Source organism: Staurois parvus, unplaced genomic scaffold (assembly GCF_062004578.1).
Source record: "Staurois parvus isolate SC_StPar_1 unplaced genomic scaffold, SC_StPar_1.0 ptg000604l, whole genome shotgun sequence".
In the NCBI taxonomy this organism is placed as follows: Eukaryota; Metazoa; Chordata; class Amphibia; order Anura; family Ranidae; genus Staurois; species Staurois parvus.
In genome coordinates this window covers 7,860,938-7,878,582 of record NW_028318400.1, presented here as the reverse complement: position 1 = coordinate 7,878,582, position 17,645 = coordinate 7,860,938, and the positions used below count along the sequence as shown (strand labels likewise).

General features: G+C 38.8%; 1 protein-coding gene across 1 annotated transcript in view; it reads right to left on the bottom strand.

Moving 5' to 3' along the window:
• The window catches only part of PCDH15 (protocadherin related 15), a gene marked incomplete at its 3' end in the record, with an annotated part of 1,039,494 nt that overhangs the window by 368,551 nt on the left and 653,298 nt on the right, over positions 1-17,645 (bottom strand). Inside the window, exon 11 of the mRNA XM_089692803.1 lies at positions 14,671-14,783. Within this exon, the coding sequence (XP_089548929.1) occupies positions 14,671-14,783 (113 nt within the window). The remainder of the gene's footprint in view (positions 1-14,670; positions 14,784-17,645) is intronic.

The following is a 17,645-nucleotide window of genomic DNA, read 5'->3' as shown; positions in this document are numbered from 1 at the left end:
AAGCCATAATTTAAGCAGGTGGCATGGTTCTGTTCTTGTGGATTGATACCTTAGCTTAGTATACCCTTGATGGTACACAAAACATAATAATTTCAATCTAATAATGCTGGTAAAAACCCCTGTTCATATCATAAAACATTATTAAGGCAGACAGAACATCTTTGTACTTGTATAATTGATTTTAGTATGTATTCCTGCAGTTTTATTACAATGTTTGACCACATGAGAAATGTTATTTTTGTACTGAACAAATGACTGGTCATATTTTATGATCAGGAATCAGACAATTAGGAACTGTGTACTTTTTATATAAACCTTGCTATTTAAAATTGTTTTGTGTACGTATGAACATATCAAAATGGTGGAAAAATCACAGTCCTTTTTCACATAATAGTCATTTTGACCTATACATCACAATCTTTCATAAGCTACACAAAGCCTTTACTGTTACTTATACCCAAACATTTTATTTCAGTGAAAAGAAGTTAACACAACCTTTGAAGAAGAAAAACATATTTATGCACATTTTAGTGTGTACTATTCATTTACTGATATTAATAGAAAAAAAATGTGGCATACACAAAAGTTTGGGAACCATTCCAGGGCATTGTTTTATGTTGATCTTTGAGAAAATAATGCTCACCTGGGCACCTAATGAATGCACAAGTTGTGGCTCATAAAGCATATCATGGTAATTTGGCATACTTATTAGCCCAATATAGTGGTGCAGTTTATTAGGCAAATATTCAACTGAATCTTTCAAGACAACATGGCTTCTGTCATTTTGAAAGAGTAAAAAAGTTTCATGGTAAAAGCCACACAATATGCCATCAGTCTAATAGCTAGTACACATAAAAAAAAAAAACACTTACAAAGTGATCATCTAATAATCTGATCACAGCTTTTGAGAGACAATCATGACAGTTCATGCAAAATTATCTGAGGGGACAAGCACAAACCTTTTGTCTCCTACAAAACCAGAAAGGGCGTTATTTGTTTAATCAGTACAGTTTTTATTCATACCGTGACCACGCCTGCTCAGAAACAAAAGAATACATTACAATACAATCCATCATATCACTTCTGAAGTTGTATTCTGTTGTAAGACAATTTTTGTAACTTTAGTAATCTCTTCATTTTAGATATGAGACTAGCATGCAAAAAAAAAAAAGGACCATATATATTATTTGTCCGATAGTCTCATCATGTGTACAAGGCTTAAGGAAAAAAGCCACAGAAAGTATCTGTCAGAAAGATAAAGCCACAGAAACAATCAGCTACAGTGGTAAAGCCACAAAGATTTTAATACGATATAGGAATAAAGCCACAGAGAATGTAATCATTCACAAAAAGATAAAATCAGATAGCACAGAGCATGCTACCAGTCATAGTGATAAAGTCACAGAGAAATCAATCAGTCATAGGGACAAATCCATGGAGAACATTAAAAAGTATAGAAATAAAGCCGCACAGGCCGCCATATGGAATAATGCCACTGAGAATGCCATCAGTTATAGAGATAAAGCCACAGTGAATGTCATCAGTCACAATAAGGAGGCCACAGAGAACATTATCAATAACAGGGGGAAAACCAAAGAGAATTATATCAGTCACAAGCAAAAAGACATCAGTGACAAGGAAAAAACCATAGGAAATGCCATCAGTCACAGGGAGAAATCCTCAGAGAACCGCATCAGTCATAGGGACAAAGCAAAGAGAGTGACATCAGTCACAGGGGGAAACAACACAAAAATATATCAGTCACATAAGAAGAGCCACATAGAATGACACTGATCAACATGACAGTATTGAAAATGATGTTGTACATAAAAAACAAATTTATCAACATTAAAAACAAGAGATATAATAATAGCAATTTAATAAGCTTGGCTGGAAGATCCCCTTAAACACTAGCCCATTAAATGCTTTTTGTTTTCTAATACCAATAAGGGAGTAGGCATCAAGTAGGATTCATATCTCCCTCTCTCTAGAGCTCTCACACTCCATAAAAACAGCGCTGCCCTTTGCCAGAAGAAATAGCATCTTTTAAGATACTGCTCATGAAGTTTAAAGTAAGGCAAGTGGATCTTTAGCTTCCATTCAGCCATCTACCCTGGAGTGAATCCATTCATCATAACAGACACAGCAAAGGTGTAAAGTAAGAAGCGTATTTCGCCTAGTCGATCTGTTCCAAAATGGCTTTATATCCCAAAGAAGAGGTGAACTCCATCCAAGTGAACCAAATTTTCTGGAATTTATCCTTTTTTTCAAATTCTTTATTTTAAATAAAACAGTTTCCAGCCATAGAAACATCACAATAAGGCACATGTACAACAACCATGTCACTAAAGGAGATTATGAATCAATAACACAGGTACTGTTGGGTATCTTAGAATGCGCAAGAAAAAAAACCCCTAAAAGTATCTGGAATCTCTGAAAACTCTGAGTTCCAGGAGTCATCAAACACTTTAGAGGATATGGCTGTATCTTTTTTCCTGTTATCTGCGAGAAAAAAGTAAGGTGGGAAAACAGATAATAGAGGAGAAGAGAAAGGAAAAAAAAATGTTTGTTTTGTCAGTACCAAATCTTCCATTAAATTCAACTTCTCTACCCTTTGGAGCCAGAACCCAATAGATAGAGGTTGTGGATATTTCCATATAAGGGATATACATGATTTGGCAGCGTTCAGAAGGTGATGTAGAATTGAACGTTTGTAAATTTTGGAAGTATGTTCGTAGCATGGAGAAGAAGGAATGTTGGATTGTCAGGGACATGGTAATCTGTGAATTTTTGGACAATCTGATGGACCTCCTTTCAGTAGTGCTCCAGCCTTGGGCATGACCAGAAAATATGTAGAAGTGTCCCCCTTTCTTTATGACAATGCCAGAATTTATCCGAAGTAGCCAAAAAGAGCTTAGGGAGGATGGAGGGTGCACAGTACCACCGTGAAAAAATCTTGACATTTTTTCCCTGAATCTTAGTGCAAAGTGATGATTTCAAGGCAAAATGAAATGTTAGTTTTTTGTTATTCTGAGAAGGTCCTCCTTAGGTCAGTTTCCCATTTCCAAATAGGGTAAGGAGAAGTCTTCTGAGGGTGAAATCAGAAGAATGCACAGCTTAGGTAAGGCATGAGAAAGAGCACCACTGACCAAGCAGTATTTTAAAAGCATTGAAGGGAACGGAGAAATGTATGAAGCTGTAAGGCCTTCCAGAAGTCAAGTTGGTAAGATCCAGTAGATTCCATTAAGGTCTGTATGGAGGGCCAGGAATCTGCTTCCAGGAAAAGAGATGCTTGAAAACGGCCTGAGCATAGAAAAGGTGCCTTCCATGAGTTCTGGCGTAAAGTGCGGATTGCCCAAAGTTGGAAATAGGGGGGAACAACCCAGAGCAATGGATGTAGAATAACATCGAGCACACTCGTGATGTCGTACTAATTAGCTGATGAGATTTAAGCATTGGGGGTAGAGAAGTATGACACCACAGGGCTCGTTGAAGTGGAATCTGACTTTGTTTCTGTTCAATATGAGTCCACAGCAGGGGCAGACTGACAACTCATGGAGCCCCCCGGCAATACGGGATCATGGGGCCCCTGTGTCCATGCCCAAACTCAAAAAAGCCTATGAAAAAGGTACCAGGGGCATCTCATGGGGCCCCCTACTGACCCCGGGCCCTCGGGCAGTGCCCGAGTTTCCAAATGGTCGGTTCGTCCCTGGTCCACAGTTTAGTGTCCTTATGCCAGCACCAGTCTATTAGTTGTCCTAGGTGTGTTGCTTGATAGTATCTTTGCAGGTCAGGGATGGCTAGACCATCAAATTGCATAGGCAAAGTGAGTAAGCGGCATCACAACGCCCATTTACTCCAATTTGGAGAAATTTATCTTAAGATGAGATAAAGACCCATAGTGCTCAAGCTAACACAGTAAATTAGGAAGCAAGATCCCAGAATTTGTCAAAGAGAACAGCATATGTCACGCACCTGGATAGTGAGTTTGATGTGAAGAGGCAGGCCTCCCGTACAACTCCTGCTCAAGGACCGCTGATGGTGGGACAGTGGTCGCAGGGGCACGGTGGGGTATGAGTGCCTGTGATCAGTCCAGTAATAGCGAATGAGCTGATGAGTTATAGGCAGGGAGCAGGGTTCTGATGTAGCCATGCTGGATGGATGGATACTCGAGAGCAGCTTGCTGAGGATGCAGGGTCAGATGAGCTGGGGTCAGTATCGGTCAGGCAGATCAGGCTTAAAGCAGCAGGAGGAAGAGTAGTCAGGTCACAGACCAGGTCAGCAACGGAAGATCAATCAGACAGGAGCGGAGACAGAAGAATAATCCAAGACAAGCCAGAGGTCAGGGCAGGTAGCAATCAAGCGGAGGTCAGGAACAAGCTGGTTCGGTATCAGGAGACATTCACAGGAATCAGGGAACATGAGCAGGGATAAGACCATACGGCAATGGTACAACTACTGCAGCCAGTTTAAATAGTCCTTTTGGCGCCAGCATTAGTGACAAGCATGTGCCTGTATGCGCGAGTGCGCATGCCAATGTCCAAGTACCTGCACATCTGTTAGGCTCATAAGGACTCTGAGCATGCATATATTTGTGCACCGTGGAACTTCACCTGCACTATGGGCAGGCCTTTTCTGACAGCATATCATCTGCGTAAGCAGATACTTGATGATGAGCATCACCTATACATATCCCTTGGAAGTCAGGATTCTTTCTGACAGAATTTATTCTCTTTGCCTTTGGCTTTTCATATGCTTTAGTTAGTTGACATTTGCAAACAACATAGATATGGTAAGACGTATAGTTTTCTCCAGAGGGCCTGAATGCAAATTCTAGCCATGTTTAAGAGATGGGTCACAAGGAAAAGATGAATGGTGGAGTAGTAAGTTGCCCAAGTCATAATCATTCAATTGTGTTATGGTCACCCTCACTTGTTACACAAACAAAAAACATGCAAGAATATACCCTCTGCATTTTACATCACCAGCACATACCCAAAGACCAATAATAGATTTTTTGTAGGACCTTGGGCACTTTGTACAACCTAGTTAAAATTTTGTACTCCGATTCTTGAAATTTACTAGTTATCAGAGTAGCTTGAAAGGTATAATATATGTTGTCTCTCTGTGCAGGGGAAAACAAGGTATCCAGTTCTGTTTCCTACCTTAACAATAAAGGGAGTGTAAATGAGTTGGATGCTTGTACAAAAAGTTTAAACTGTTGAGACAACATGGGAAGTTGGAAAGTCTTTGTATAATGATGTTCAAAGGGTGTCTGTTGTTGGTCTGAAACCAAGACTGTTTTTTAAACTGCAGATTCCGATGTACTTATCTTCTGCTTTATTTTCCATTCTGGTTAGATAAAGTTTGTTTTGTGCTCTAAAGAGGATAGTAGACTATTCTCAACTATTGCATGAAAGCTTTCCTTTCTTGGCGATCTGGAACAACACTTTTTTTCACAAAATAATAGAATCACATTTTTCTCAGGAAAGTTTTGTTATTCACATTTTGAACTAGAAAATCAACCTTTGGAATGCCAGTTCCTTGCAGCCCAATTAATGACAAATCACTTTCTTTTTTAAACAGAATAATGAATTTCATCTAAGCTAACACAAATACAAAGGCTTCTTTGATAACCAATCATCATTTATTCATAATTACTTAAGAAGAAGCTTAAGATAGGACACTGGAGAAATTGTTGCTGAAAATTGGGCTTTGCAGTCACATGTGAATAATATATTTTGAAACAGTCAGCTCAAGCAATAATATGCATTTCCAATATTAGTTATGTCTTGGATATATATTGAAATCAATTTTACCCTGCTAACCCAATGTCTCCTGTCATGTCGTGCAAGTGCCTTCACATTAGGGATTGTGTGTTAAGGATAGGCAGTGTTACAAGAATATTATAATGGTTTTAGATCAATTGTATTTATATTTTATAGTTTAACATTTTTTATGCATTAAGGGGTGGACAAAAGTGTATGTTACCCCAAAATATCATATTACATGTATGTGTCAGTGTTTTATTTTGTTTTTATTAAATCTATCCTGTTTTTTTTATGTTCTCAATAATACATAGTTACTTTACACTTGGATACTGATCCTGAAATGTAGTTTATTCTCAAAGGGCTAACATCCAAATAGTGTAAGAATTCTCATTGAAATTGACAGATGTCTGCCAGGGAAATGATCCCACAACCTTCCTCCTCTACCTTGCATCACTCTAGGCAAAGTGGTATAAATACTCACTCCTGATACATCTTCTGAACATGAATATTGTCTATTATCTTCTATTGAAAACAGACTACCCACCCCTATCAGTATGTGGCTCACTAAAGTGAATGAGGTCAAAGCCACAGATGATATTATAGCCTTCTCAAACCATAGAGAGAAGCAATTTTGCAAAACCTGGTTTTATTAGATGTACTGTATTTTACATAGATTTCAGAGTACTGAGCCTTGATCACCTGTCTGTGACAGACCACTTTTTCTTCCCCCTCTTCTATCTCCCTCATTGGGTAATCTTTATGTTGCCCTCTGTTTCCTTACTACTGAGACTTGGATTGAGGCTTGTTTTTCCCTATCATACCAGAGTCCTATTTTAGATCCACCCCTTCACTCTGGTTTGCTTGCGGAGTTGTCTATTGGTGTACTAGTCCTGTACTGAGAATGAGGCTTGAGTTTATGTTTTCTTGTTAGAGTACAAATCTCCATTAAGAGATGTAAATAATATTGTCACTATGAATGTATTTTAGTTAGATGGGAATGTATTTAAACCATTGATGGTGTTACTCTTTCCAGCTTCCCCAGCATTGTTGCTTTTTCTACGTAAAGACTTGGTCACTGTTTTTCCTTATTGCATTTCACTTGGTGTTAAAAATCGCCAGCTGTATTACATCATAACAAAAAGGCTAAAAACAACATATTTAACAAGTTTACAAATGGACAGGAGCTGCAACAATCCTCTGTCTACATTGGAACATGTCTATTGATCTGCAACATCAATTGTGGCAATAATCCATTATAATGAAATAGTGGCAGGATAAAGCTGACATTATTGTAGGAAAAAACTGTCATCCCAGTGGTGATTTATAATAGATGTAGAGGACTCCTTGAACACACCCAAAAAATCTACCGCACCTCCAGTGCAATTCACCACCTCCATCTGTCAAAAACACTCTCCCTACACCCCAAAAAGAAAATTGTCATATTTCCTTCATGATCTTGCATAAAAAGACATTACAGGTGAAACTCAAAAAATTAGAATATCGTGCAAAAGTTCATTTATTTCAGTAATGCATCTTATAAGGTGGAACTAATATATGCAAAGCAAGATAGTTCAAGCCGTGATTTTTCATAATTGTGATGATTATGGCTTACAGTTCATGAAAACCCCAAATCCACAATCTCAGAAAATTAGAATATTGTGAAAAGGTGCAATATTCTCGGCTCAAAGTGTCCCATTCTAATCAGCTAATTAAGCCATAACACCTACAAAGGGTTCCTGAGCCTTTAAATGGTCTCTCAGTCTGATTCAGTAGGAATCACAATCATGGGAAAGACTGCTGACCTGACAGTTGTGCAGAAAACCATCAATGACACCCTCCATAAGGAGGGAAAGCCTCGAAAGGTAATTGCTAAAGAAGTTGGATGTTCCCAAAGTGCTGTATCAAAGCACATTAATAGAAAGTTATGTGGAAGGGAAAAGTGTGGAAGAAAAAGGTGCACAAGCAGCAGGGATGACCGCAGCCTGGAGAGAATTGCCAGGAAAAGGCCATTCAAAAGTGTTGGGGACTTTCACAAGGAGTGAACTGAGGCTGGAGTCAGTGCATCAAGAGCCACCACATCCTGGACATGGGCTTCAAATGTCATATTCCTCTTGTCAAGCCGCTCCTGAACAACAAACAATGTCAGAAGCGTCTTACCTGGGCTAAAGAAAAACAGACCTGGTCTGTTACTCAGTGGTCCAAAGTCCTCTTTTCTGATGAGAGCAACCTTTGCATCTCGTTTGGAAATCAAGGACCCAGAGTATGGAGGAAGAATGGAGAGGCACACACTGCAAGATGCTTGAAGTCCAGTGTGAAGTTTCCACAGTCTGTGTTGATTTGGGGAGCCATGTCATCTGCTGGTGTTGGTCCACTGTGCTTCATTAAGTCCAGGGTCAATGCAGCCATCTACCAGGAGATTTTGGAGCACTTCATGCTTCCTTCCACAGACGAGCTTTATGGGGATGCTGACTTCATTTTCCAGCAGGACTTGGCACCTACCCACACTGCCAAAAGCACCAAAACCTGGTTCAATGACCGTGGGATTACTGTGCTTGATTGGCCAGCAAACTCGCCTGACCTGAACCCCATAGAGAATCTATGGGGCATTGCCAAGAGAAAGATGAGAGACATGAGACCGAACAATGCAGAAGAGCTGAAGGCCGCTATTGAAGCATCCTGGTCTTCCATAACACCTCAGCAGTGCCACAGGCTGATAGCTTCCATGCCATGCCACATTGAGGCAGTAATGGCTGCAAAAGGGGCCCAAACCAAGTACTGAGTACATATGCATGCTTATACTTTTCAGAGGTCCGATATTGTTCTATGTACAATCCTTGTTTTATTGATTGCATGTAATATTCTAATTTTCTGAAATTGTGAATTTGGGGTTTTCATGAGCTGTAAGCCATAATCATCACAATTATGACAAATCACGCTTGAACTATCTTGCTTTGCATGTAATGAGTCTATCTCATATATTAGTTTCACCTTTTAAGTTGCATTACTGAAATAAATTAACTTTTGTACGATATTCAAATTTTTCGAGTTTCACATGTATATGGCAGTTTTGCTTTAATATTCATTACAGGAAATGACATAAACCACATAGTGTATATTAAAATTGGAATACTGTTTAACCATTAGCCGCCCGGCCAATGGCCGTTTGGCGGCTTGAAAAGCGCTGCAGCTTTCCGGGTGCACGCCATTTGGCGTGCTCCCGCACATGCGCGGTTTGTGCGGTTGCAGAGCGATTCAGCAGTGCGATCTGTCACCGCCCGTGCACCTCGGACACGGCCGATGACAGATCCGAGTACCGGCTCCCGTTGCCGGTACCATGTGACCTGCTGTGACCAATCACAGCAGGTCACATGACAGTTGTATACAATGGATGGCTTCATTCATGATGCCATCCATTGTATACTAGTGCCTAGCTGTGAATGGTCACAGCTAATCACATGCACATGTCATGTGATTAGCTGTGACCAAATCACAGCTAAGCACAAAAAAAAAAAGAAAAAAAAAAGCTGAATGAATCGATTTCATTCAGGTAAATGCTTGCTTATAGCAAAGTAATTCTTTGCTATAAGCAAATTGTGTAAAAAAAAAATACTGATCACTTCCCCAAAGTAGTACAGTGTTACTATGGTAACATTGTACTATTTTGGTCATAGTAAAATATGAAAACAAATCTTAAAAAAAATGTAATAAAAAATTAAATATAATAAAAAAAAAAAAATATATATATATATATATATTTTTTTTTCATACTGTCACCAGTCAGTGTCGCTGTTCACCGCCATGCCAGTTATATGATGACACTGTACTGCACTGGTGACAGTATGTAAAAAAAAAATAGTGAAAATAATTTTTTTAATTTTTTCATTTTCCGAAAAATTATGACAAAAAAATACAACTTCAAAAAACTCGCCATGCCTCTTATGAAGTACGTCGGACTGTCTACTCTGCAAAAAGGGGTCATTTGGGGGATATCTGTACTGTTCTGACATTCTTGGACCTCAAGATATTAGATTGGCTGTCAGTACTTCAGGATTGATCAATATTCAGATCTATACCATAGTTTGTGAACTCTATAACTTTCCTACAAACTAAAAAATACATCCTAATTTGGGTTATTTTCACCAAAGACATGTAGCAGAATACATCTCGGCCTAAATTTATGAAGAACAATTATTTATTTGTAAACTTTTATAACAGAAACAAAGAAAAATGTGTTTTTTTTTCAAAATTTTTGGTCTTTTTTTGTTAATTTAGCAAAAAATAAAAAACCCCAGCAGTGATTAAATACCACCAAAAGAAAGCTCTAGTTGTATGAAGAAAATGATCAAATTTTAGTTTGGGTACAATGTTGTATGACCACGCAATTGTCATTCAAAGTGTGAGAGCGCTGAAACCTGAAAACTGGCCTGGGCAGGAAGGTGTAAAATTGCACGGTATTGAAACGGTTAATTAGACACTTTTTCCCAGTAACCACAGAAGCTTTTCATACTTTGAAACTCCATAGAAAAAATGTTTTGAAGGCAAAGTTTTTACCTCATCAAAATTAGCCTTTCTCCTTTAGTCTCTTTTTTTATTACATTAGATTCCAGCTCAAACAAAGTGTCTGTGGAACAATTTCTCTTGGCTCATATACAGTGGGGCAAAAAAGTATTTAGTCAGCCACCAATTGTGCAAGTTCTCCCACTTAAAAAGATGAGAGAGGCCTGTAATTGGTATCATAGGTAGACCTCAACTATGATAGACAAAATGAGAAAAAAAATCCAGACAATCACATTGGCTGATTTGGAAAGAATTTATTTGCAAATTATGGTGGAAAATAAGTATTTGCTCACCTACAAACAAGCAAGATTTCTGGCTCTCACAGACCTGTACCTTCTTCTTTAAGAGGCTCCTCTGTCCTGCACTCATTACCTGTATCAATGGCACCTGTTTTAACTTGTTATCAGTATAAAAGACACCTGTCCACAACCTCAAACAGTCACACTCCAAACTCCACTATGGTGAAGACCAAAGAGCTGTCGAAGGACACCAGAAACAAAATTGTAGACCTGCACCAGGCTGGGAAGACTGAATCTGCAATAGGCAAGCAGCTTGGTGTGAACAAATCAAGTTCACACCAAGCTGCAATTTGAAAATAATAACAATATGTTTTACTTTTTTGCTATAAAACATATCCAATAAAAAAAAATTTGCTTCATAAATTTACACCAACATATATTCCACTACATATTTTTGGTAAAAAAAAAATCATAATAAGTGTATATTGATTGATTTGTGTGAAAGTTATAGTGTCCACCAACTATGGAATATATACTGGAATTTTTTTTAATCATACTAGTAATAGCTGTGATCAGCTACTTATAGCGGGACTGTGATAGTACTGTGGTCAATTTGACACTAACTGACACTAGCACTTTGTGGGGACCAGTGACACTAGTACAGTGATCAATGCTAATAATATACACTGATGCAGCACTAATGACACTGTCTGGGAAGGAGTTAACATCAAGGGCAATCAAAGGGTTATATATGTGCCTAACAGTGATTAGTGTGTGTACAGTGTGCTGTTTTTACTGGAAGGAAAAAAATGGCTCATCCCCACTGACAGGACAGAGCTCTGTGTATTAACATTCAATAGAGCTCTGTCCTGTCCTCTCTTTTGCCAATCAGCAGGTCCTGGGCAGGACTCACTGGTTGGCTTGTGCTGTGTATAATTACACCATGTACCAGATACATGGTCCGGAGCAGGACAGCAAACTTGCCACCATACTCCTGTGAGATGGTCAGCAAGTGGTTAATAGTATGAGTTAAACTCAATGGAAGAATTAAAAATTCCTGAAGATCCCCAGTGTATGTGATATAATAAGGAATAAAGAAAAATGTATATATTGCAGACCATCAGTTCTTAGATGTGGTGGTTGCACTAGTTTTTTTTCCCCTTTATTTTCACTTGTGAATCCTGACAGTAAATCTGTTAATCTTCAACTTCCTTTAACAGACCAAGCTACTCAGCAAAAAGGACAAATAGAGGGTTGAGACAAACCATTTACCAGTGACATGGATGCTTACATTAGTAAACTTTTATTATTTTAGTTAAAACATTTATCCCACAAAGAAAAAAAAATATTTCAAGTGCCACAATCATTACTATCACATGGGAGGAACTGAAGTGGCTCAGGTTTTAGGGCCAGGGTAAATGTTAGAGATTGGTGGCATGAATGGTAGCAGTATAATTCACATTTGTTTGCAGTGCCAAATGTCTTGTACCAAAAGTGCTATGTCAGGCTAGTGACCCAAAAACGATATATCTAATTTACAGTAATCAGTATTACCTTAAAGTGTTACTAAACCCACAACAGTAAAATCAGTCTGTATATGCAGTAAAGCATGCTTGGTATACTTGCTGTGGAACCTAAGGGGTTAATCCTCTGCATTGTATAAAAAGGCTGTTTGACCCTTTTGTTCTCTGCCCTTCTTCCTTTTGAACTGTCCACCTGATACAGACTGAATCCATAGTCACATGCACATGCTCAGTTTGCTGTGTATTGCTAGAGAGGGTTTTTTTTCTTGGGAGGGTGCATGTGATCCGCACAGGGCCAATCAGCACTGTCCAGACAGAGGTTCTGCAACCTTCTAAAGCAGTAAGAAAACTCCTCTTACAAGCTTTAACCAGTGCTCTGCTGAAGTCACAAGACTGCGCTAACTGCTGATGAGAAAAGGTATTTAGCAGTCTATATTTACTAAAATAATTGCATTTCCATGTTCTGTGTACTGTGGGAGAAAATATATAGTGACTGCAGGGTCCTGGGTTTAGTAACACTTTAAAATAGCAGGTGTTTGCATTTAACGGCTTTCTTGAGTCAAGCACAAAGGGTTTTTCTTCTCTATGTAAGGGCTTGAAAGCAGAAACACACAGAACTGCTGCACATATAGACCTTGATATAAATGACTTTCTAGTAAAACTAAATCATTAGATAATTAAATGAAGAGTATCCTTACTTATTGGATATTTAAGGATAAGTTGAATTGTTATACAATTTACGCTAATCTTGTAGAAGTATTTTTTACATATTAACACACTTTTGAATTTTGGCTATACAGAGATAAACTGTATACACCGTAAAGCACAGTGGATATAATTTACAACTCTTTATGGCTAGTCAACAACAACTATATCTAATTTTTCCAGTACAGGTAAATTAATTAACATTTGAAGAATTGCTGTACAATAGCATTCCATTTACCTTTCCTAGCCTTTATAAATTAGTACCTATATTTTCTGTGAGCATGTACCTTCTCTTTCCTTTTTACATTAATGGCACTTTTTTAACTCCATTCAGTGGCCCCTTGCCATACTACATCAAAGCATTTCTGGAACTGAACAATCCATTTATATAACTATTAATGAGTAGAACTTCCATCTGGTACTTTGGTCTCCAGAGACAATCTTTTGTTTCTAACTGGAAAGTTACAGGATCATGGCTCTAAAAACGAATTTACCACATTGCCTCCAAATAACATCTACTTGGGTTTAGCAGTTTGAGGGTGGAAAGATAGTATCACTGCTTAAAAAATACACTTTTGATAATTAATATAATTTAAATAAGTGAAAAACACAGAATGCTACGCATATGTGATTGTTGGTGTGTTCTAGCAATTTAGTGTCAGAAATATTGCAAAATATTACCAGGCCAGGGGTGGACTGACAACTCCTGCGGCCCCCGGACAGTAAGGGATCATGGGGCCCCTGTGTTCTCGCCCACACTCAAACCACACCCAAAAAAGCCTATGAAAGGTACCAGGGGCATCTCATGGGGCCCCCTACTGACCCCGGGCCCTTGGGCAGTGCCCGAGTTTCCAAATGGTCAGTCCGCCCCTGTACCAGGCCATAACAGTAGTAGGACTTTGTTTTACTAAAGGAGTTGACAATTGTGTGAATATTCACTACATTTACTAAAATAAAAGTATTGTTCACTTTGAGTACTCAATCATGTGCAGATGCTTTTCACATGATTGTTCAAGATTAGATGTGAGTACCTTATATATCTACAAATCTGACAAATAAATATATATTCTTGCTTTTGGCTTGATTTCTCCTCTTTGTTAAAATACATTCACATTAGAGCCTTTCATTTAGCACCTGCTACTATTTCTGCCTTTATAAATCTGTAAGTAATAGGAAGTGGTAGATAATTGAGAATACTGCAATTTTCCTGCCAAAAAATGTAGCATTCCTAAAAGATGCATGCAGAAAAGGAGAAAAGTATAACATGTTGCACTGTCTTAATTCAGCTACATACACTTGCACCACATGGGACCAGTGGCTGTGTCCGTGCAGGCACTATGTCCCAATAGACATGAATGGGACTACCTGCAAACAGATACATGAAACACCTGGGCATTCTGTGTAGGCAAAGATGGCCCTTTGCATGGATGCATCCTTAAGTACGCCTATGTGCCCATATGAATGAGGTCCATGCTAGTTTCTATCTTCTATCACTATTATTTGGAAATTAATTAGGCAAAAATGGGAGAGAAACAATTACACCCATATGCAGAGGAGATCCTAATTAAATTGTAATTCAGAAAACAACAAATGCCCCATTAGCAAAACACTATTTTTCAATACTCTAATCACATTTACTATGTTATTTTTATGTTATCTACTGCTTCTATGTTCACTTCATACATGACATAAAAATCACAGGTGTAAAAGTATGATATGTTCCTGTCAGTGATGCTTTCAAACCAAACAGCAAAAATTCAAGCAATGATGTTGCTTCTAATAAATAATCTGTTCTTAAATAAGTAAAACAGAACGTAATTTTCTCCCAGGACCATTACAGGGAATGATTATTCTGCTGAAAATTAAAAATATTACCTTAATAACCAAATCAAATTTCTGGTGCAAATCTCGATTTACTGGCTTCAGAAGTGTGAGCACAGCGGTGGTACGATTCATATGGAAATATTCAGTATAATCCTCGGGAGTGCCTGGGAGAGAAGAAAGCGTTTTGAACATCTAATTGACGTAGAACAAAAATAATGATTGTTTATAGCCTAGCACCTTATGTATGTGTAATGCTGCTTTCATTTGATTTTAAATGAGCCACTAAATGCATTCATATCAACACACTGTTCATAAAAAATGCAAGATAGCTTAAAAGAAGCAGAACTTAATATGATCAGAGATCAACTCCATTGCATATGATACCAACAATTTAATATAATCTCTGCATTTAATAACCCATCAAATATTTTGTTACGTAATAGACAGGGTCTTAAGCAGTGAATGACATTTTTTTCTGGGGATTAACTATGAAATATTTAAGCAAAAACACTAAAGACTGAGAAATATGAAAGAATAAGCTAAATAATGTAGGAGGCTTACCAATTAGCTTGGTAGGTGTTAAAATCACTAAGTTTATAGGAAGAAAGTGTTTCCATTCTGAGTATAGTAACAGAGAATGCAAATAAAATAATTAAACAGTTTAGAAAATAAAGTTTGAACGTTTGAGAAATGGTTCAAAGAACTTATGTACATTATTCAGCAGGACTTCATTCAACACTCTTTTCTCTTTCTTCCCCAACATTACTCCTAAATTTTAGGAATGCAGTTATGCCTTTTAGTATTTGCAACCTCTGTTATCAACCAACAATATGTCAGGTAAAGGATACACAAAAGTAAGGTCAGAATTAGCATTGTGATCATTCATCAATGTAAATGAAGCTCTCCATAAACAGTTCAATGTTTTTTAGCAATGCGGCAAATATGAAAGCAACCTTAAACTCAATCTTTCCTAAACCGAACTTGTAATATTTCCTCCTCCCCAACTCATGACTTTACCATTAAGATCAACAGCACAACCATTAGTCCTTCCCCTCATGCCAGAGTGCTAGGTGTAATCCTAGACTCTGACCTCTCCTTTGGGCCCTACATCCAATCACTGGCTAAATACTGCTGCCTCAACCTCTGACACATTTCCAAAATCCACCCCTCCATTAAACATTATATGGGACATGCTGCTTCCCTGGTTCAAACATGGCAATAGTGTTGAAGAAGCCCCCCTTCTCCCACTTTCTATATATCCTTTCTCACTTAACACATACTGCCTCTTGTCACCTAAACCCATCTTTTTCCTATCCTTCCCTCTTCTCATCCACATTTTTCCTGCCCTACATCTCCCTACCATAATCTTATTTTATATATATATACTGTATTATATGCATGACCACTGCATATACAAAGGGAAAAAAAAGAAAGAAAAAAGAAAAGAAAAGAAAGGAAGAAGAAAAGAAAGAAGAAAAGAAAAGAAAGGAAAAAGAAAAGAATAAGAAAAGAAAAGAAGGGAGGAAGGAAAAGAAAAGAAAGAAAAGAAAAGAAATATTTGGATGGAGATCTTCTTTAGTTTCCAGTCAATTTCTTCTTTAATATCATACATTTACCGTATTTTTCGCTCCATGAGACGCACCTGACCATAAGACACACCTAGGTTTTAGAGGCAGAAAACAGGAAAAAAAAAATTCTGAACTAATGGACTGCAAACATAGTACAGGAGATGACCAGAGACTGTGGACAGCACAGGGATGACCAGAGACTGCGGACAGTACAGGGATGACCAGAGACTGCGGACAGCACAGGGATGACCAGGAACTGCGGACACAATACAGGGGATGACCAGAGACTGCGGACAGCACAGGGATGACCAGAGACTGCGGACAGCACAGGGATGACCAGAGACTGCGGACAGCACAGGGATGACCAGAGACTGCGGACAGCACAGGGATGACCAGAGACTGCGGACAGTACAGGAGATGACCAGAGACTGCGGACAGTACAGTAGATGACCAGAAACTGCGGACAGTACAGGGATGACCAGAGACTGCGGACAGTACAGGAGATGACTGCTGACCTTTGGGGAGGGGGGGGGGAGTGGGTACCTGAATTTGACAGGTACCCGCTCTTACTTCTGCGGAGTTGTTCTTTGATCTTACCTGTTCCTCTATCCAGCCGCACGCTGTCTTCCTGGCTTCTGTAGTGTCGGCGCTCGGCATGAAAGCCGGGTGCCCAGTGGGCATGGGTGAGAAGCACTTGCGCTTTGTGATTGGTCCGGCGGCTTCTGGGATCTGTCATGTGTCCCAGGTACCGCCTTACCATTCACAAAAAGCACCGCTTCTTGCGCATGCGCACTTGGCACCTGGCTGTCAAGCCCAGCGTCCACACTACAGAAGCTGGGAAGACAGCGTGCCGCTGGATAGAGGAACAGGTAAGATCAAACAACAACTCCGCGGAAGTAAGAGCGGGTACCTGTCAAATTCAGGTACCCGCTCCCCCCCCTCCCCAAAGGTCAGCAGTCATCTCCATAAGGTCCCACTGCAGAGCTGAGCGGCCAGCCCGGTATTCTGACACGGCGGCAGTGGAAATACCGGACCGGCCGCTCCATATTCGCTCCATAAGACGCACTGACATTTTCCCCCCCTTTTTGGGGGGAAAAAAGTGCGTCTTATGGAGCGAAAAATACGGTAAATTGTCATTCAAAAACATCATGGTTGTTAGAAATATGTTGCAATACAGGGAGAGTATCTATGTATCAAATATTTTGTACACAAATACTGAAAAGAACAAAAACACACTTTTTAAAAGTATTAAAAAATAATGCCAAATGCAGAGTCCTGTATGTTATCAAAGTATAACATATCATGTAATAAATCAGTCACAATCGTATAATGACTCAAATACAAGGGGTTAGTTAAGCATATGTTACTAAATATATGATTACTTGTCACAAAGTAAATGCACAAATGTAAACAAATCCACTCATATAAAGACAAAAATATGAACACAGCCATGAAAAC